Source organism: Lissotriton vulgaris, chromosome 12 (assembly GCF_964263255.1).
Source record: "Lissotriton vulgaris chromosome 12, aLisVul1.2, whole genome shotgun sequence".
Lineage (NCBI taxonomy): Eukaryota > Metazoa > Chordata > Amphibia > Caudata > Salamandridae > Lissotriton > Lissotriton vulgaris.
This window is the reverse complement of record NC_141700.1, coordinates 520018888-520040885: the sequence shown is the minus strand read 5'-3', so window position 1 is coordinate 520040885 and position 21998 is coordinate 520018888. Positions and strand designations below refer to the sequence as shown.

General features: G+C 47.0%; 1 protein-coding gene across 1 annotated transcript in view; it reads left to right on the top strand.

Annotated features, from left to right (window-relative positions):
- HYDIN (HYDIN axonemal central pair apparatus protein) overlaps positions 1–21998 on the top strand; it is a 2950008-nt gene that overhangs the window by 1632355 nt on the left and 1295655 nt on the right. Inside the window, exon 47 of the mRNA XM_086945295.1 lies at positions 16265–16486. Within this exon, the coding sequence (XP_086801421.1) occupies positions 16265–16486 (222 nt within the window). The remainder of the gene's footprint in view (positions 1–16264; positions 16487–21998) is intronic.

The following is a 21998-nucleotide window of genomic DNA, read 5'->3' as shown; positions in this document are numbered from 1 at the left end:
GAACTGGCTGGGGTAGGATTCCAAAGTGTTTGACACCAAACATGACATGTTTTGATGCAGCCATTCCAAAGTTAGCATTTACCGCAAGGTTATAATGCATTTAAGAGTATATGGTATGGCTGTATCACAGAACAGCTATAAGGAAGGGATTCCGAAAGCTGCAGAGGGGCTCAGCTCATGCTTGGGCACCCTCTCACTCAAAACCAAGCACTCTGCCTTCAGGATTGTCAAGGCCTGCCATAGGAGTGACTTATAGGTTTATATGTGTCTGTATATATCGGTAGGTATAGGTATACCATATCTTAGTAAGGGGTGCTGTTATGTTAAGTTATGTTAAATTTATTTGTATAGCGCATTGCTACCCCAGCAACGGGGCGTCCCAGCGCTTATGGACATAACAGGAAATGCAGCAGCGCGGCCAGTGAGAGTAAGCTAGATAGGGGAGAACAACGAGGTTTTGATCTACTTCCTGAAGAGCGTGTGGTTAGAGGTGGCCCAAGCCTTTAGGGGGATCGAATTCCAAAGCTTCGGGGCAGGTACCTGAAGAAGCGACCACCAGCTCTACTTCTCCGGATCTTAATTGTGCCAGCAAGGGATAGATCTGCTGAGCGAAGGGTACGTGTGGGGACATATAGGGTACAGAGTCCCTGCAGAATACGTGGACCGGAGCCATACAAAATTCTATGGGTTATGCATAGAGTTTTGAATTGGATGCGTTGTTTAATTGGCAGCCAATGTAGACGTCTAAGAATCGGGGAGGTGTGACATATTTTTGGTAGGGCAAATAAAGTGCGGGCAGCCGCATTCTGAGCTCTTTGTAGCCTATTGATCACTGTCAGGTTAGAGCCCAGCATGAGAACATTGCAGTAGTCTAGGTGGTATAAGACTACAGCCTGGACTATAACCTGCCGAGTGGGAGGCTCAAAGAAGCCCAGAATGGGTTTGAGGGCACGTAAGCGACCATAACAGGTGGCCGCCACTCTTTTGGCATGTGACTCTAGCGAGAGTGAGTTGTCCAACATCACACCTAGATTTTTTACTGCCTCCTTAGGAATAGGTGGAGGTCCTAATGTGGAGGGCCACCAATGATTATTCCATCTCTGGGTTTCATGGCCAATGACAAGTACCTCCGTTTTGAAGGAATTTAACTGAAGATAGTTCTGGGACAGTCAAGTCAAGTCAAGTCATAAAATTTGTATAGCGCACTACATACCCAGAGGGTTTCAAGGCGCTTAGGAAGGGGAGGAGGATTATTTGTCAAATATCCACGTTTTAAGCTGCTTTCTGAACGCTAGGTGGTTCTGGGTGAGGCGCAGGTAAGCGGGGAGTGAGTTCCATGTTTTAGCAGCCAGGTATGAAAAGGATCTGCCTCCCATGGTGGTCTTGTTGATGCGAGGTACAGTGGCGAGGGCTTGGCTGGAAGACCGTAGTTGGCGGGGGGGGTGTAGAAGGACAGTCGAGAGTTGAGGGGTAGCCAGTGGAGGTCTTTAAGGTGACCAGAGATGTGTTCGTTGCGTGGGATGTCTAATATGAGCCTGGCTGATGCGTTTTGGATTCGTTGGAGTTTCTTCTGGAGTTTTGCGGTAGTGCCCGCGTAGAGGGTGTTTCCGTAGTCCAGTCTGCTCGTGACCAGAGCGTGGGTGACTGTTTTCCTTGTTTCGGAGGGGATCCAGCGAAATGTTTTTCTGAGCATGCGAAGAATGTTGAAGCAGGAAGAGGATACGGCGCTGACTTGTCTGTTCATCGAAAGTGAGGAATCCAGGATGACGCCCAGGTTCCGTGCGTGGTCTGTCGGGATGGGTGCTTTTCCGAGGGCTTCCGGCCACCAGGAGTCGTCCCATGCAGAGGGGGAAGTACCTAAGATGAGGACTTCTGTTTTGTCTGAGTTCAGTTTCAGACGGCTTAGCTTCATCCATTCGGCAACTTCTTTCATTCCTTCGTGTAGGTTAGTTTTGGCGGTGCTGGGGTCATTGGTGAGAGAAAGGATTAGTTGAGTGTCGTCCGCGTAGGAGATGATGTTGAGGTTGTGTTGGCGTGCGATGGCCGCGAGGGGGCTCATGTATACGTTGAAGAGGGTGGGACTGAGTGAGGATCCTTGAGGTACGCCGCAGATGACTTCAGAGGCCTCGGACTTGAATGGAGGAAGGCGGACTCTCTGGGTTCTTCCGGTGAGGAACGAGGTGATCCATTCAAGTGCTTTTCCTTGGATTCCGATGTTATTGAGGCGTTGTAGAAGGGTGCTGTGGCAGACTGTGTCGAATGCTGCAGAGAGGTCGAGGAGGATGAGGGCGACTGCGTCTCCATTGTCCAGTAGAGTTCGAATGTCGTCTGTTGCTGCGATGAGGGCGGTCTCAGTGCTATGTTTTGCTCGGAAGCCAGATTGTGAGGGGTCGAGGGATTTGTTGGCTTCGAGGAAAGCGGCGAGCTGGTTGTTGACGGCTTTCTCGATGACTTTGGCCGGGAATGGAAGAAGCGAGATGGGGCGGTAATTTTTGAGTTCGGTGGGGTCCGCTGTTGGTTTTTTCAGAAGGGCGGTGAGTTCAGCGTGTTTCCAGTCTTCTGGGAAGGTGGCGGAGTTGAAGGAGCAGTTGATGACGTCTCGGAGGTGCGGTGCGATGACGGAGTCTGCTTTGTTGAAGATGTGGTGAGGGCATGGGTCTGTGGGGGATCCTGAGTGGATGGAATTCATCAGGCGGGTGGTGTCCTCAGTGGAGATTGGGTTCCAAGCGTTAAGGGTGTTCACGGGGGGAAGATGGTCAGCAGATGGTAGGGTGGGCTGGTTTCCGGGTTGGTTGTCAAAGCTGTTGTGGATGTCTGCAATCTTGTTGTGGAAAAAAGAGGCTAGGGAGTCGCAGAGGGTTTGAGAGGGTGTGATGTCGTTGGAGTTGGCTGAGGGATTGGAAAATTCCTTGACGATGTTGAAAAGTTCCTTGCTGTTGTGGGCGTTGTTGTCAAGTCGATCCTTGAATGCGGTTTTCTAGGCTTTTCGGATCAGTTGGTGGTGAGAGCGGGTGGCGCTTTTGAAGGCGTCCTTGGTGCTGGTGGTTGGGTCTTTTTTCCAGGCCTTTTCAAGGGATCGGCAGAGTTTCTTGGACTTCTTGAGATCATCATTGAACCATGAGGCTTTCTTGCTACCAGGTTTGCTTTGACGTTTTTTCAGTGGAGCTAAGGTGTCGGCGGTGTTGGATAACCATAGGGTGAGGTTGGCGGCGGCTTCGTTGGCGTTGGAAGAGGGGGCTGGGGAGTTTCGAAGGAGCGATGCGGAGATTTGGTCCGTGGTGATTTTGTTCCAGTTTCTTTGCAGGATAGGTTGGGAGTGGTTGATGGGTTTCGGCTTGTTGTAGATGAAGTGAACGCAGCTGTGGTCGGTCCAGAGGAGATCCGTGGTGTGGCTGAAGGAGACATGGTTGCTGGATGTGAAGATGGGGTCGAGTGTGTGACCTGCGATGTGGGTGGGGGAAGTGACTAGTTGTTTAAGTCCGAGGTTGGCGAGGTTGTCCAAGAGGGTGGTGGTGTTGCGGTCGTTGGTCTTTTCAAGGTGAAAGTTGAGGTCTCCCAGAAGGATGTAGTCTTTGGAGGGGAGCGCGTGTGGGGTGATGAAGTCCGTGATGTCTTCACTGAATTTTGCGCGGGGTCCTGGTGGTCTGTAGAGGAGAGTGCCTCTGAGTGTTGTTTTGGGATCGATGTGGATCTGGAAGTGAAGGTGTTCGGAGTTAGCGAGATTGACGTCAGAGCTGGTTGAGATGCGGATAGATTTCTTATGGACGATAGCGATTCCTCCTCCTGTGTGGCTGGTACGGTCTTTGCGGGTGATCTTATAGTCTTCAGGAATGGCAATTGTGATGTCTGGTGCGGAGGAAGCATTCATCCATGTTTCCGTAAGGAAGGCGATGTCCGGAGATATGGTGTCTAGTAGATTCCATAGGTCAATGGCATGCCTGTGGATCGATCTGGTGTTGAGAAGGATGCATTGTAGGTGGTTGGGGTCGGGAATCTGAGGTGTGGTCGTAGCAGAGATGTTGTCGGTGCCGCTGAATTTGCAGGAGTAGCAGGAGAAAGGGCCATGGGTGTGTCCAGGAGCGGCTTGGACGCAGTTGGGGGCGCGACCGGGGTCGAGGGCTAGGAGGGTGGCGGCATCATAGGTAATGCGGGAGGGCTGGGCAGCGCGTGGGGCAGGGGGTCTGGCGCTGGGCGCGGTCCAGGCGCGGACGGGCGTAGACGGGCTTACCTTTGGCGCACCTTCGGCGCGGGTTGGGCGCAGTCGCTGCGCGTGAACGCTGCGCGCAAATACTCCTGTCATATATGGATGGTGGAGGGGGAGGGGCGAGGGCGTCTCAGCTGGGAGGCGGGGCGGGCACACGAGGACAACAACACACAAAATGGAGGGGTCAGCACGGCAGGAGCGCCTGGGGGAAAACTTGAATGCAGCAGTGAGCAAACGCTAGCAATAATGAAAAGCCGATAAGCAGAGCGCTATACCCAAGCAGACAGCAGTCAACAAAAATGAGGTCAGTTTCGGTGAAAAATGCGCTGCAAACGATAACACAGACGGCAACAGAGTAGCGCTGGCAGATTAAAATATGTTAATGAGTGAGAAGACAGATCGGCAAATAAAGCGCACAGCAGTTAAATACAAGCAGTTTTCCAAGCTGTTTTCAAAGCGCTGCAAAACGATACCAGGGCCAGAGGGGAGCGACCACTCATCACAGAAGCGGAGAGCGAGTCACGGCGCTACCAGGTATGGGAGCGCTGTTTCTACTTTGTGGGAGGGCGTCTCAGCTGGGAGGCGGGGCGGGCACACGAGGACAACAACACACAAAATGGAGGGGTCAGCACGGCAGGAGCGCCTGGGGGAAAACTTGAATGCAGCAGTGAGCAAACGCTAGCAATAATGAAAAGCCGATAAGCAGAGCGCTATACCCAAGCAGACAGCAGTCAACAAAAATGAGGTCAGTTTCGGTGAAAAATGCGCTGCAAACGATAACACAGACGGCAACAGAGTAGCGCTGGCAGATTAAAATATGTTAATGAGTGAGAAGACAGATCGGCAAATAAAGCGCACAGCAGTTAAATACAAGCAGTTTTCCAAGCCGTTTTCAAAGCGCTGCAAAACGATACCAGGGCCAGAGGGGAGCGACCACTCAGCACAGAAGCGGAGAGCGAGGACAGCCAGTTAGAAATGGCCTAGATGTCTTCCTGGAATTTAATTTGGTCCAACTCAAAGTTTTTGGAGAGAGTGAAAATAAGCTGAGTATCGTCAGCATACGATACTAGCCTAATCTCACGATCTCGTGCCAACATAGCCAGGGGACGGACATACACATTAAACAATGTGGGGCTGAGCGCAGAGCCCTGCGGGACCCCACACTCCACAGAGTGCTTACTGGACGAGTACGGCGGGGCATGCACCTGGAAGGAACGGTCAGCTAGAAAAGACACGAACCAGTCCAGGGCACTCCCTCTGACTCCGATCTCCCACAGTCGCTCTAACAAGATCCTGTGGGAGACCGTGTCAAAGGCCGCACTCAAGTCCAGCAGAATCACAAACGAGGTCTCGCCCTAGTCCTGTCTCTCCCTTAGATGTTCCGTCACTGCCAATAAGGCAGATTCCGTGCTATGTTTGGCACGGAACCGTTTTAGGACTCGTCCAGAATTCCATTGGATTCCAGGTGAGTGGTCAGAATGGAATTCACATGGGCTTCCGCTATCTTGGCAAGGTATGGGAGTAAGGAAATAGGTCGGTAACTATCCGGTCTAGCGGAGTCTAGCATTGGCTTTTTTAGGAGAGGGACAACCTTAGCATGTTTCCAGGATTTGAGGACGACTGCTAACTGAAGAGAGTTGTTGATCAGCGTTAGCCCCTCCCGCAGAATGGACTCCTGGAAGGCTCTAAACAAGTCAGGTTTTACAGGGTCATCCGGAGAGCCAGACTTACACCACCTTACCCAGGCTGCAGTAGCAGACCTGTGGTGCCATTTTGGAAGGCTTCCCGGGGGTGGCATAATACATGCTTCAGCCCCTGGTAGGCCTCTGGGGTACCTATGCCCTTGGTACCTAAGGTACCATATAATAGGGACTCACAAGGGTAACCCAGTAACCAATCAGGAGTGTACCTAATGTACATGCAATCAGTTTGAGAGGAAGCAGATAGACTGGGGTCCTGGTTAGCAGGGCCCCAGCCAGACTAAAGTCGATAAATCAGTGAAACACAGCAAAAAGTGTGGGTAATCATAGTAAGCAGATCCTACTCTCCTACACCCAGGACCAGGCCACACCAATGAATTTCATTTTACTAGCACATGGAATACAGGTGCAGAGTTGTTCTGGCTGTCCTTGGTGATAAACTTGAGCCGCGGGTGGTACTGTTTTTACCGCTTACACAGTGCTTCAAGATACAAATGCAAAAGCGCAGGTGCTGACGTCGGATGATAGTTGCTCAGGGTTCTCTGTAGATGCAGCATTGAGTGTGGAGGTTGGTTTCCAGATTGGTGACCAATAAGCCTTGGCAGCACCGATGTCAGTTTTCTTCTTTTCCACGTCTCAACGCGGAAACCCGGAGAAGCGGTTACCTCTGGCCTGTTTTTTTGTTTTTCAGGCCTTCTTGACGGCTTTGGCTTCCAGAAACGGTGTTTGATGCCTTCGGGCTTCAAGGCGTGTGAATCCTGTACGCAGCAGATGTCGGCTACGGATCCAAGCGCGATCTGTATGTGGTGCTTGGGAGAGCACCACGACTCCGAGTAGTGCGACTCCTAACGACAGCTGAAGCCGAAGTCCCTGCGGGAACGTCGCATGAAGTTGCTCTCCTCCCGGATGTCCCGTTCAGAGTCCTCACACGCCTGGTCTCCTTCTTGTGTTGGGGGGTTGGTTCTAGACAGGTTGCAAAGTCATTCCCTTGGACGTCGCTCTCCTGCCGCAGGTAAGCGCGAGAAAAAGAAGTCAAGGAGATCGCCGACCTCATGCGACAGTGGGGCCTGCTGCTCCCGGCCTCCACCGGGCATGGGCCCTCAGGAGTCGACCCCCACATTTCCAGGAGCTGGGGCGACTAGGGCCCAGATGGAGGCCTATTCTCTGGCCTTACTAGCCATCTTTGGGTCATCCCCTCTCCCTGGCGCGCCTTCAGGCCCCATAGAGAGGGTAGAGGCTCATATTGGGATTTTGCCGGCAGGTTCGCCCCCGGCACTGGTCGAGCACCCTGACTCCGGTTCCAGAGTCACTGTGACGTCAGGACACGGCCCGTAGGGGCATACTACTTGCACGTCCAAGCTTTCCATGTTGTCTTCGCACAGCCCTGTGAGGCTCCCTGCGCCAATGCCGGCTGAGACTGCAGCGCAGTTCTCAAGTCCAAGTCGACTCTGTTCCTCTCCACAGGTTCCCACCTCGGTGGAGCTCACGTCGACGCCAGTCCAACGTCAGACAGACTAGGCTTCTTCGGGGATCATCGGCGTCGAGACGCCGCCATCTCAACGCCGGATGGCAGTGGCGTCGGTTGGTGGAGGATGTGGAGGCCGAAACTGAGGAGGTACTTGTGAGTGGCCACCCCCAGGGTTGTTTCGCTGTCCCTCTCCGAGAACCCCATGCACTTACAGGGCCTTGGATGTCCTCGGGTTGTAGAGCCTCCACCTTTTGGTGGTGGGATTAGCCTCATGCCGTCCCCTACGGATGACAAGTTGTTGCCACCTCGAATGGCAACCGTGGCTAATGCGGCTTTTGAGAGGCGATTTGCAGGCTACGGACATTTTACAAGTGCAGCCACTGTTTCAATCCCTGGTCACTGATCCCTTGCTGGATGTACTCCACCAAGGCACCGTTGAAGTGGAGCCCTTGTTGCCTTTTGGCGAGTCTTTATACGATACTTCTAGGGACTTGGGCGAGGCCCTCTTCGGGGGAACCGGCGGTTCATGCTATTGCACATTGACATTGCCCTGCTCCAGATGATCCTGTCTATTTGTCCCTCCATCCTAGGTCTCAAGGGCTGGTAATTCAGGAGGCTTCCGTCTCCCAGCCTTCTGCCCCTCCTTAGTTACTTCCTCCCACTTGGGTGTCTCAATGGTTGGAGTTGTGTGGCCGCCAGGTATTTGCATCCACCTGTGCAGGCCTTGGATTCCTGAACACGTCTTGCATGTTTACATGGGCTACTTCTGCCCTTTGGACTCGGTTGAGCTCCTCCTTCCCTCTCTTTCGGAGGGTCCTTGGACTGACCTGGATCAGTTGTTTCGTGATGGCCGGGAAATGGCACAATATTCCATTCGTTCGACCATGGACACCACGGATTCTGTGTCGAGCTATGGCCCGGTCAGTTGCTCTGTGATGCCATGTCTGGCTGCGCGATGGCTGTTTCCCTGCCATTGTCCAGGAGCGTCTTAGGGATTTGCCCTTTGATGGGGTCACCTTGTTCGACAGACATGCTGACTCAGCAGTTCAACGTCTCATGTTTGAGTTTCCACGAATTCCATGGTTTTTAGTCCTTGTTGGGACTTTGGTATTTAGTTGCAGTATTGTCACTGCTTTTTCTGGTGCTCCGTCTCTGGGTTCAAGACGTTATTACCCAGACAGACTGTGCAGCTTTTCACTGTCTTGTCCTTCTTTTGCTACAGCTGGCCAGCAGTTTCTGCATTTCTTTTTGAGCTCTCTGACTAAGAGCTTGTCTCAAGAGTTGACCCTTGCTTTTATATGGATGTGTCATACCCCATGTGGGGTACTTGTTGGCTATTGTATAGCTGCTCTTCCTGGCACAGGAAGTTTCGAAGGCTCTCGCGGTCTTCTTCAGAATGAATATTTTTTATCTATACTTCAGGTCTCCTGATTCGTCCTGCTCTTCCTACTGTGGTAGGATGTTCCCTCTGGTGAGACCCACAGGTTTTTTGTGGCTCTCTCCTAGGGCTTCTGGGTTGTTGTCTACTGTTAGTCCGTAGCTTTCTCCTGCCTGTTGGCAGGCACACTTCCCCGAAGTGTTGTTTGGGTTTCTGCTACGCCTGGCTCTCCATGGCGTGTTCTTTCAGCTTCGCTGTGCTCTTTCTGCCTGTCGGCAAGTGCCCCTTGGGGGCATTTTCTGTTCCATTCAGGAACAGTTTCTTCTGTGTGGATTCGACATGTGTATACGCACAGGATATGTTCGCTGTCACAGAGTGCCGGCAGAGTTCATTGCGCCCCTGTCTTGGCTGCGTTCTATTCTGGTCCATTCCTGGTGTGTAGAAGTGCTTACGTCTTCTCTCATGCCTCAGGCCCAGTGGGATTTTTGTCTATAGGCAGTGGAATGTTCGCCAGCTACATCACTGCTGTGCGTTGCCTTGTTTTCTGTTTCCCTCTGCACTTCCATGTCAAGAACTCCGGTCCCTTTGATAATTGCGGCGCAGAGGTTTAGGTGCTTCTGCCCCTGGTCTCTACTGCTGTTTTCTAACCCACTGTGGCCTAGTGGTCTCTTACTCCAAAGGTTATGTGTTCCACTCCAGGTGTTTCACTGGTTGTGGGTTCTCAGTCAACACTAAAGGCGATATTGCATTATTTTTCTGTCATACTTATGTCTGTGTATTTTTCACTCTTTCCTCATGAGTGTATTGGTCAGTATCCCCGCCTGTCTCACAAGAAGCCAGGGTTCCTCCCAGTTGACGGGATGCTGTCGCTTTTTAGGTGTCTTGTGGAGTCTCTTTTTTTACCTGGGGCATGCTCTTCTAGTTCTTTCCCTTGTTTTTCATGTTTTTACAATTTGTTTAAACGTCTCTCTCTCTATACATATACATATACATATATATATATATATATATATATATATATATATATATATATATATATATATATATATATATATATATATATATATATATATATATATATATATATGTGTGTGTGTGTGTGTGTGTGCCTGAGCTCATCCACAGTGAGGGAGCACACTTACTAGGTTTTCCCTTGCCCTAGTATTGGGGGTCTTTACCCCAAATCCTTCTCTCTCTCTCCCTCTCTCTCCCTTATGGGAGCGAGCCCTTTGTGTCTCCCCTGTTTTCCCGGTTTGTCCTTCGCCATTGGTACCTCTGGGTACGGTTGGCAACTCGACTACCTGATGCTGCGCCTGTCTTCCTTTGCCCCTGCATGTGTGCGGCTGATGCTTCAATTGTTGGGCTTTTGCATAGGTGTGGTGTAGTTCTCGTGGTACACACTGTCTCCTTGTGTGTAACCTGTCATCCACATACATGTATCTCCTGGTTGTCATGGTTCCGTATATCCTGGTAGTCATGCTTCTGTATATCTCAGCATGGTGACGTAGTTCCCTCATCTTTCTTTCTTGGCATCCACTGTGATGTATGCTTAGTTTGTATGCGCTGATCCTGTCATACTGTCTTGTCCCTTCTCTGGGACTTTGTCTCTTGTTGATCCATGGAATCTGGTGCTCAGTTGAACTTCTTTTTGCTGAAGTTTATACACTTGCTTCCATTATGCACTGACCTTGTTGGTTCAGTGTCTTCCTTTCATTCCTGCCTGTTATGTTATGTTACAAAAGCTTATAAAGCGCACGGTCACCAAGAGGTTTCATGGCGCTAATCATGCGTAGTGTCGTTGCATAAGGACTATTAATAGGCTTGCTCAAACAGCCATGTCTTCAGGGCCCTTCTAAATTCCAAGAGGTTGTCAAAGCTCCTGATTGTCAATGGGAGAGAATTCCAAAATTTGGAGGCAAGGTAGGAGAACCTGCAGCCTCCCTGTCGTTTAAGTTTGATGGCCGGGATGGTTAGTAGATGAAGGTGGGCTGATCATAAATTGCGCTGAGGGACGTGATTTATGACCATATCACTGATAAATTTTGGGCTCTTGCAGTGCAGCGCCTTGAAGGCTAGACAACCCGTCTTAAACGTGGTACACAGTCAAAATATCGAATCTTTAATTTCGACTTACACTTATATCGAGTTGCTAATATCGAAGGGACAGAATATCTATGTCCAGAATATCGATGGCCAGAATATCGACCCTAAGGTAAGTAATATCGAAATTACTTATATCGATAGCATATATATCAATGTAAGTAATTTTGATTTACTAATATGTGTTAGAAATTTTAGTTAAGTATTTAAATTAATTGTTATTATATGTGTTTAATATGTTTTTATAAATAAAAAAAATATAAAAGTAAATTATATGTTTTACTACTGGAGCGGGTTGTGGGTTTTTAGGGGAATAGGGTGGGAAGTAATTTATTTGTAATTAAATAATTATTTTTTAATGATTCATTTATTTTGCAATTAAATATTAATTGGCAATGAATTATTTTAATTGATTAATTGATTAATTAATTGATAATTTATGTATATTTCTAAGTAAATTATATGTTTTATTACTGGAGCGGGTTGTGGGTTTATAGGGGAATAGGGTGGGAAGTAATTTATTTGTAATTAAATAATTATTTTTTAATGATTAATTTATTTTGCAATGAAATATTAATTGGCAATGAATTATTTTAATTGATTAATTGATTAATTAATTGATAATTTATGTATATTTTTAAGTAAATTATATGTTTTACTACTGGAGCGGGTTGTGGGTTTATAGGGGAATAGGGTGGGAAGTTATTTATTTGTAATTAAATAATTATTTTTTAATGATTAATTTATTTTGCAATTAAATATTAATTGGCAATAATTTATTTTAATTGAATAATTAAATAATTAATTGATAATTTATGTTTATTTTTAACTAAATTATATGTTTTACTACTGGAGCGGGTTGTGGGTTTATAGGGGAATAGGGTGGGAAGTAATTTAATTGTAATATTAATTAATTTTGGTTAAAGGAGTATTTTTAGGGTTCAGGGTCAGTTCTCAGTTCTTGGGTAAAGGGGTATTTTTAGGGTTCAGGGTCAGTTTTCAGTTTTTGGGTAAAGGGGTATTTTTAGGGTTCAGGGTCAGTTTTCAGTTTTTGGGTAAAGGGGTATTTTTAAGGTTCAGGGTCAGTTTCCAGTTTTTGGGTAAAGGGGTATTTTTAGGGTTCAGGGTCAGTTTTCAGTTTTTGGGTAAAGGGGTATTTTTAGGGTTCAGGGTCAGTTTTCAGTTTTTGGGTAAAGGGGTATTTTTAGGGTTCAGGGTCAGTTTTCAGTTTTTGGGTAAAGGGGTATTTTTAGGGTTCAGGGTCAGTTTTCAGTTCTTGGGTAAAGGGGTATTTTTAGGGTTCAGGGTCAGTTTTGGGTTTTTGGGTAAAGTGGTATTTTTAGGGTTCAGGGTCAGTTTTCAGTTCTTGGGTAAAGGGATATTTTTTGGGTTCAGGGTCAGTTTTCCCTACTGTTGCACCCACTGGAGTGGGAATAGTAATTTTAACCCCTACGCTATCCAACACTTTCCCTACTGTTGCACCCTCTGGAGTGGGAATAGTAATTTTTACCCCTACGCTATCCAACACTTTCCCTACTGTTGCACCCTCTGGAGTGGGAATAGTAATTTTTACCCCTACGCTATCCAACACTTTCTCTACTGTTGCACCCTCTGGAGTGGGAATAGTAATTATTGTTAAGTAAGTATATATTATATATGATTTGTTAATATTATTTTTTTTATTAAATATGTATTATTATTTTTTTACCATTATTAAATATATTTAAATATGTTTAAGTAATTTATAAGTATTATTTACAGTATTTTTCATGTCATTTTAAACCAAAAAAAACGATATATTTGACAACGATATTTTTAACATCGATATTATTTTTTCGATATTTTGGTACTTACCATGTTGTACATAGGGCGTCGATATTCTTGCAATCGATATAATTACGCCGATATTTGTGTAGGTCGAAATTCTGTCTGTCGAAATTCTGTCATAGATCCCTTAAACGTAGCACGTTGAGCCACGGGCAACCAGTGAAGTTTTGACAGCCAAGGCCTAGCCGATTGCCATCTTGGCTGTTTGTAAATTAATCTTGCCGCCTGATTCTGAACTATTTGTAGACGTTTGAGCAGAATCAGTGGCAGACCGATGTAGAGAGAGTTTGAGAAGTCAAGGCATGAGAGAACCAGCAATATCACAACCTGTGTGAGGGATGAGTGGGTCAGCAAATGAGCAATCTTCCTGATTTTACGCAGTTGGAAGAGACTCGTGGAGAGCATTGCACCCACTTGTCCTCTGAGTGAGAGATCTGCATTTATAGTGACCCCTAGACTTTTCACGGAGGGGGAAGGGGTGGGGGGGTCTAATTCGCTTGGCCAACAATGCGGGTCCCAGCAGACATAGCTCTTCCTGGGCAGCACTAGTTCCGTCTTGCCCCGGGTTGAGCTTCAAATGATTAAGGTCCATCCAGCTCTGGATATGGAGCATTGTAGTTTGAAATTCCGCAGCAGAATTAGGAGAATCCAGAGGAAAGATGAGCATAAGTCGGCATAATTGAAGATGGTTATCTTTCTGTTTTTTAGTGAGTGAATCAAGGGCCTGAGGTAGAGATTGAACAGCAGTGGGGAGAGGGACGAACCCTGCGGGACCCCGCAAGAAGAGGCTAATTTGGGGGCAGTAAAGACGCCAAGACGTACTGCTTGAGTTCTGCCATTTAGAAAAGACTTGATTCAATTGTATGCAGGTCCTTGTATACCTGCTTGTTCGACACGGTTCAGCAAGATGTTATGACCAACCGTGTCGAACGCAGCCGACAGATCCAGGAGCTCAAGAGCCTGGGGGACCCCCTTGTCAGCATTTGCTCTTAGCGTATCCAGTACCGCAAGGATTACTGACTCCGTTAAGTGAGCAGGCCGGAAGCCAGCTTTGTTTGGCTCTAAGTATTCCGATTGTTCGATGAAATTAGAGAGGCACCTGGCTACATGGGCCTCCATAATCTTAGCCAAAAAGGAAAGAAGGGATATAGGACGATAGTTAGAGGAATTCAGGGGGTCAGCCCCTGTTTTTTTTAAAAGAGGAACTACCGTAGCGTTCTTAAAGGCACTGGGCACCTCGCCCTGGATGAGGGACTCATTCAGGAAAGGGAGAATACTGGGAGGTAACGCAGAGAAAGTGTCCCTAAGGACAGGAGGTGGGCAGCAGTCATGAGGAGACCCCGATTTAACACGGGTCATGAGATCTGATAGTATGTTAGGACATATAGCTGAGAAGTGGTTCATAATAAATGAGTTTCTGGAGATGTCATCCAGTGATTCCTTGTTGACAGTGAGGGGGATACTGGCCTTACAATTTTATCCAGAAAGAAGTTATTCAGAGAATTACACAGCTCTTGGGTGGGAGCCTGGCTAGGTGATATTCTCTCAACACTACTCGGGTCGTTCACAATCTTAAAGATTTCTTTGGGTTTATTATGGGCATTTAGTATTCTCGATGAGAAATAAGCAGCTTTGGCTGCCAGTATAGCTTTTTTATACTCCTTGCGAGCTAGCAGAAACTGCTGTCTATCTTCAGTGGAATAGCAAAGCCTCCATTTCCTCTCTAATTGACGGAGCTTGAGTTTTTGATCTTTTAATTCAGTGGTGAACCATTTGTGATCATCTGAGTGTCTAGCACCAGAGAATTTGGTGAGTGGAGCATGTGCATCGCTCGCCGACAGTAGCCAGTCCGCCTGGACAAGGGAGGTCTCGGCCATCCTCTGAAGGGTTGTGGAGCCTTTGCCTTCCTTTTTTCATAGCTCCCCTGCAGAGCTTCATGGGTCTGGTGTCAGTGCGCTGGCATGTGCTGTTCCCACTGTGTTTTAGTTAATGTCATTGACAGCTAGTTCTCTTTGGAACTTGGTGGGTTTTCAGTCGCAGACCCTCCTCCAATGGGGTATGGCTTTGGTATCTATTCTAAGTTAAAGAATGTGGGGCTAGATGTCTCTATCAGATGAACGAGTTACTTACCTTCGGTAACGATGTATCTGGTGGAGACACAGTCTAGCCGCAGATTCCTTAATGCCCACCCATCCTCCCGTTCTGCCTTCCAGGTGGGTTCTGCCCACTTGCCTCCTTACAGGTGGCCTTGGTCTTCTTGAGGGGTACTCTAGTTCACCTGCTTCTAGGGCAGGGTGTTTCATTCTGTTCTGGCACATTTGCTCTTCACGCATCCTCATTTTGGGTGGCTATATTACATGCTTTTCAATGCTCTTCCACCCTGGTTTACCAGTGTGGAGATTCTCATGTTCTTCCACCCTCCCTCAGCCCCCGTCTGTTTCTCCCCATTACTTTGGGGTCTCCTTGTCTAGGCAGCAGTCGATTGGGTTGAAGTTCTATTTGACTATGCTACAGTTCATAGGTCTTGGTGGGGGGTGGAAGATTGTTGTCTGTTGTTGCTCACTTTTGGTCACTCGCCATGAGTCAGGTTGTTCCGGTCTTGTTGCCCTTTACACTTACGTCCTGTGGTTAAAGACTGTCTTTCATACAGTTCCATCCTGGGTTGCGAACTGTCCTTCGTTTGTCATGCCATTCATTTCCAATGCTGTTGCCTCTTGGAGGGGTGCAGCTCTTCGCTTGGGCGAGACTGTTTCTAGGGGCGGGTTCTTTGTTTGCTCCCTTCAGTCCCTTCAAGTGTTGAGTACTCTTTCAACATGGTCCCTTCAAGTGTTGAGTACTCTTTTCACATGGTGAGGTTTCTCATCATTCTATGATTTCTTGTCATTATTGTTTCACAGATTTTTGATCTTTTTTGGCACGCTGTTCCCATACTCTCACAGCTTTTGTAGTGGCTTCGCGTTGTGACGTCGAAAAGTTTCACAAAAGAAAACTGACGTCAGCATGCCAGGGGGGGTCTTATATGGCTCCACTGACGTCACTTCCGTGGATGATGTTAGGACGGAACTGGCGACGCCACCCCCCGGCGTGCATAGGTACTGCTGCGGAAAAAGATTTTCCAGATCCAGCCTGACACCTGGGGATATTCTAAGTTAAAGAATCTGCGGCTAGACTGTGTCTCTACCAGATACATCATTACGGAAGGTAAGTAACTCGTTCTTTAAAAACGAAGGACCTTATTTAGAGTTTGGTGTATGGGATACTTACTCACAATAGTTGCAGTTGTCCCATCCACAGTATTACAAGTCTAGTATACCCTATTGCACTTTTAATGCATCACGAAACATGGGAGCTAGATGACACAAGTGTTGTTGACTATGAATGAAGAGCCCATGATGAAGAGTTAGGATTTACTAGTAAGTAACTTTTCTTTATTTTCCAAGAAATATTTTTGTGTGCCTGTAAAAAGAGTAGTGGCTGATTTGTCCTGTGCTTTTTGGCAAGAAAAAAAGTAGCACTTTTGTTGTCTCAGAGTAGTTTTTCTTGATGTGGTAAAAGAAGTACTGATGGTATATTTGTTATACACTTAGATCTTGGACAGCTTGGGGTTGGGGTCCTCAGGGCCACCTGTCCCTCCTCCCACCATGTTCTCTGTGGCCTACTACCCTGTGGAGCGAAAACCCCAGAGTGAGCACGAAGTTCTGGACCATTTTGCCCTTCTTGTAGCTTCACCAAATGACCCCAACATTATTGTGGAGGAAAAGGAACCAGAGTCTGAAGTGGATCTTCCCGTGGCTGCCCCTGCTCCTAAGGTAATAATATAACTCTTTGTTTGGAAGTACCAGCCAGTGAAAGCTACTTGTTGGAAACATAGCAAGCTATCTATTGTTTTATTTATGAAGCTGGACAAAGTAATTACTGTCCTCCAAATTGACATTCAGGCTGATCTTTTGTCAGTTTTATATGGTGTCGGCCTAGTTTGATTTGCCATTTTCTCACGTTTTCCCAATTTTATTTAGGTATTGTGGAATTTGGAATTTCCTTAGTCATTGAAATGATTTAGAAACTATAGTGTCCAGATAACACATGGGGGTACTTGTCTGACGTTCCCTGCTCCTTCTGCCCTGATTTTGCCGGTCCTGCTGTCCCGTAGCTGGTCTCCCTCTGCCGCCGCAGCTCCTTGCCATCAGAGCGCGGCCACAGTGAGGGGGGACCACAAACACCGGGAGCCTTTGCGGCAGGAAGTCGCCAACGCATATCCCGCGCCAGGAGGCGCATAAATTCGAGCTTAGCCCCGGTGGAGCGGGTATCCAGATAACACTTGGGGGTACTTGCCTGACGTTCCCTGCTCCTGCTGCCCTGATTGTGCCGGTCCTGCTGTCCCGTAGCTGGTCTCCCTCTGCCGCCGCAGCTCCTTGCCATGAGAGCGCGGCCGCAGTGAAGGGGGGACCACAAACACCGGGAGCCTTTGCGGCAGGAAGCCACCAACGCATATGCCGCACAAGGAGGCGCATAAATTCGAGCTTAGCCCCGGTGGAGCGGGTGTCCAGATAACACTTGGGGGTACTTGCCTGACATTCCCTGCTCTTGCTGCCCTGATTTTTCTGGTCCTGCTGTCCCGTAGCTGGTCTGCCTCTGCCGCCGCAGCTCCTTGCCATCAGACCGCGGCCGCAGTGAGGGGGGGACCACAAACACCGTGAGCCTTTGCGGCAGGAAGCCGCCAACGCATATCCCGCGCCAGGAGGCGCATAAATTCGAGCTTAGCCCCGGTGAAGTGGGTGTCCAGATAACACTTGGGGATACTTGCCTGACGTTCTTTGCTCCTGCTGCCCTGATTTTGCCGGTCCTGCTGTCCCGTAGCTGGTCTCCCTCTGCCGCCGCAGCTCCTTGCCATCAGCGCGAGGCCGCAGTGAGGGGGGGACCACAAGCACCGGGAGCCTTTGCGGCAGGAAGCCGCCAACGCATATCCCGCGCCAGGAGGCGCATCAATTCAAGCTTAGCCCCCGCATCGCGGGATCGCATGTGGGTTGCGCCGGGTTAAGCCAGAGACAAAGCCGGGACCGTCTGTGGCCGTCTGGGGCCGGACGAGGTCGGGCCGGGCCACCTCCCTTGGCTTTTATCCTGGACATTTTTGATATTAAGGACTAGGTTGGAATATTGACTGTTTTATGCTATTGACATTGCCATATTATTAGCACTAGTACTATGTTTGGCCATTTGCGTAAAGAGTGGTCGGGCCCAAGGCATTGTATTGCTCGTTCTCTGTTGAGTCGACTTGTATGAGCACTTGTGGTTAACCAGGGAGTTTTGCTGCTCCTTGCCTACTATCCCTGATAACATCTGGGTTTTTAGTTGTTGTTGTTTAGCCTCAGTTATCTCCTGCTATACACAGTAAATTTGGCTGTCACCCTAGCATAGTTAGACAGATAAATATCGAGTGGCTATCGAACATTTGGGCATTAAAATGAGCAAACAGAAATGTTTAACCGGAACCTTGGACGGTTTTTTCCATCGTGCAGAATCGCTTATTAGCCATGAGATTGCACTCGTGGAAAAAAGGTTATCCTTGGACGCGTCAGCTTTAGCTTCTTACCAAGCCATTAGCCCACTAATCTCTATAAACACACCACAATTACCATGCCTGCATATTTCACCTCCTGTGCGTACACCAGAGAGGATAATAGTGGTCTCCACCCAGACTACCGATAGAACCCAGCTAGATTCAGAGATATCTTTATCACTGCCGATGGTGACCAGGCAGAGGGGGGCTCGCAAAGGGACACATGAAAAAACTAAAGCAAAACCCTTGTTGCAAAGCAAAAGGTCATTTAACAAAAAGGGAGGAGTGGGGGTAAAACAGAATCCACTGACCAATCAGGCGGAAGTAAGAGACAATTTAAGCCACAAAAGTAGATCGTTCAGCACACAAACTGAGATGGCTTATTCCTCGCCTACCATTGGTGCCGATAGTATAGTAGAGTCGCTGGAATCTGTTGTCGCTGATATTTTTAAATCTACCCTTCAGTCTATACAGGAGCAAATAAATGACCATATGGTTTCCAGAATGAAGGACCTAGACGATAAAATTAAAGGTATAAATTTGGGTTTAATGGATCTGGAGGTTATGATCAAAAAGGGGAAAGATATCTTTGAGGAGGGTACCAAAGCCTTTGTGGAGAAAACTTTGAGTGAAGCTAGAAATAAAGAAGTGCCCATAGGTATGAGTGCTATGGCTCACCCAGTGGTAGCTCCCTCGTCCGTAATGGCTGACCCAAGTGTGAGTACTCGATCTTTAAATGAGACTGAACCTCGAACTAGCATCTCGGGTCTAGGTGGTAGAAAGTTGGACCAAGTACCAGGGAATTTGGCTTTTCCTAGTAACAGCAACTTGCCTATACACACCACAAAGTCTAGTGATCCTAATGTCACCCCTAATAGTGACAACCTGAGATTACCTCCAGCAGCATGTCCATATGTTTTAGTTCTGACAGGAGTACCTCCGCTAAGGAGAGATCAATCTGAAACCTGGCTTATACTTAGGAACAAGGCTGTGGATTGGTTACAAAAGTTTAAACGATTTAGCCCACAAAAAAATGAATGCCATCATTATCGTCGGTAGGGTAGGCTGGGTTGGTGAACAAAGGAAAGATATAGAGGGGGACTGTATAGTCATAAATTTAATTCGCCCTAACACAGTACGTCACCTATTAAGAGTATGTGATGAAACCCAGAAAGCTTGCACCAATATTCATGCTCTCCCACTTGTGTATTTTTATCGATTAACTATCAAGGGTGTAGGTAGAAGGGTGGAAACACCATCGCCTCTTCATATCTCCAATAGATTCTGGGTTTTACCAACTCTGGAGATGGTTGATTGACTAGCTTCATCAGCGTCTTTAATTCCTGACGTAGAGGTAAGTGGGGTAAAATGTGGGGGAATCGACCCTACTGATCCCCAACTTGAAACAGTTGCCCAAGTGGTGAACATGGAGGCAATAGGTACTGATGTTCAGGTGAGACATGATCCGCCTTTAATATTGGGTGCTACAGGAGAAATAATAGGGGCAAGTACTGCTATAATGGAAGGTACTCAAGAGATAATTTTGGATGGACCAAATGTAGAAAGGTTGGGCTGTATTCCATCAAATATAAAATTAATATCCTGGAACATAGCGGGCCTGTGGAAAAATCATTGTGATCCTGAATGGAGTAGCTACATAGATTCGAGTGGCATCTGTTTCCTACAGGAAACATAGGCTTTGGAAATGCTGCATAGAGTTGGATATAGGACCTTCAATATAGAGGCAGTACCCTCAGTTAGAGGCAGGCCCTCTGGGGGACTTACCATATGGGTTAAGTTATCCCTGGAGACTCATATTACGTCTTTAATTATTGATTCAGCTGACATACTCGGGTTGAAAGTCAGTACGAAAGAGGGGAGGTGTCTCCTTCTATTTAATATATATAACAGACCTTGTAGTCTATCCAAGGAGTCTCTGATCTTGGAAAAATTAGAACTCCGAGTATGATAATAGGCCGGGATTTGAACTGTAACTATGAGCCAATTGCGGGTTTTGGTGACATTTTTGATGAAGAGGATAAGGCTAACAACATCCCACCCCTATCTAACACTGAGGCAGTGCGTTGTACTGCCTTAGCAGTTCAAATAATGAGGTTGGGAACTGCATTTGGGCTGAGGGCTTGTAATGGTCGTCTTCCTTCTGATTCCCCAAAGGCTGCGACTTTTGTAAAAAACAATTCTCAAAGCAGAATAGATTATATTTTAGCATCCTTTGATATCTGGCCTTACTTGATTGACCTGGAGATTATGCCTAGGTTCAAAATTGACCATCGTCCCCTCCAATTGTTAACTGACCAAAGCATATTTCCCAGCGATAGTTTAGAGAAGGAGTATTGTTCTTTGGCCAATATCAACAATGATGCTCCATTGTTAAGCAATAACAGAGGATCACTTAAACGGGCACAAATATTAGACCATGGAGAAGTGTTAGCATGTATTTATTTGTTCTTAGCTGACACATTTTCTAGTTACATAAGTTTACCGGCAGGGGACAATGTTTTCATTGATCTCCACAATGAGTTTTTTAAATCATTAATACCCTATGTTACTAAAATACCTAAAAAAAACTGCCAAAAGAAAACTAGTGTAGCAGGCAGACAACCGTGGTATAATGAAGACTGCCGTCTAAGTAAGACTTTACTTATAGAGGCAATAAAAAGTAAAGCACCAGAATTGATCAGGGTGACAAGAAAGGAATATAAGAGGACCCAGGCAAAAGCAAGATCAAACTGGGATGAGGAATGTTGGGAGAATATGTTAGTGGCAGCAAACACTAAGGATAACGTGGGATTTTGGAGACTAGTGGCGAATGGGAATCATGCAGGTAGATTGGCTCAAGACGTGTTCAATGATGAACAGACTTGGGTTGACCACTTCTCCCATTTATATGAAGCCCCAGAACATATGGAGGTAAGGGATATGGAGCATCCCTGGTATACAGCTTGCACTTGCACTTTAGAGTTTGATTTAGAAGAAACTGAGTTAGCCATTAATTTAGTTAAAAATGGTAAGGCACCAGGCCTAGATAAAATCCCAGGCGACCTATGCAAACATGAGATTAATGTCTGGGCACCTTATATTAACTGGCTCTTTAATATTCTAGTTACTGGTGCAGATTTTCCTGACAGTTGGAGGGGTGCGGAAATCATTTTAATTTTTTAAAAGGGCGATAGGAATGACTTGTCAAACTATCGTCCGATCAGTTTAATGGATATTTTACAAAAGATATTTGCTAGTCATATTTTATCACGTATGAATTCTTGGATGAACGAGAATGCCATACTTACAAAGTTCCAAGCTGGGTTCAGGAGTAGTATAAGTACGATTGATCAAGTTTTTAGATTTTGTTGCCTTAGTTAGAAGTATGTTTTTTTACGGAAAGGGCTTATTTATGTGGCATTTGTAGAACTAAGGGCTGCTTTTGATTTAGTTTTGCATGATCGTTTATGGGATTGTTTGTATTTGCAGGGGTTGCCGGTCTGCTTACTCCAACAGATTATAAGACTTCATGATAACAATTATGCAAGAGTGCGTTGGGGTCCAAATGGAGAACTGACAAAACCTGTTCCAATAGTGCATGGCGTCCGCCAAGGGTGTGTGTTGGCTCCCACGCTCTTTTCATTGTTTGTTAATGACATCCCAGCCCACTTAGAGGAGTGCAACAACGATTCACCCATGTTGAACGGAGAAAGGGTCCCCGCACTCTTATTTGCGGACGACACAATCCTAATTTCACAGACACC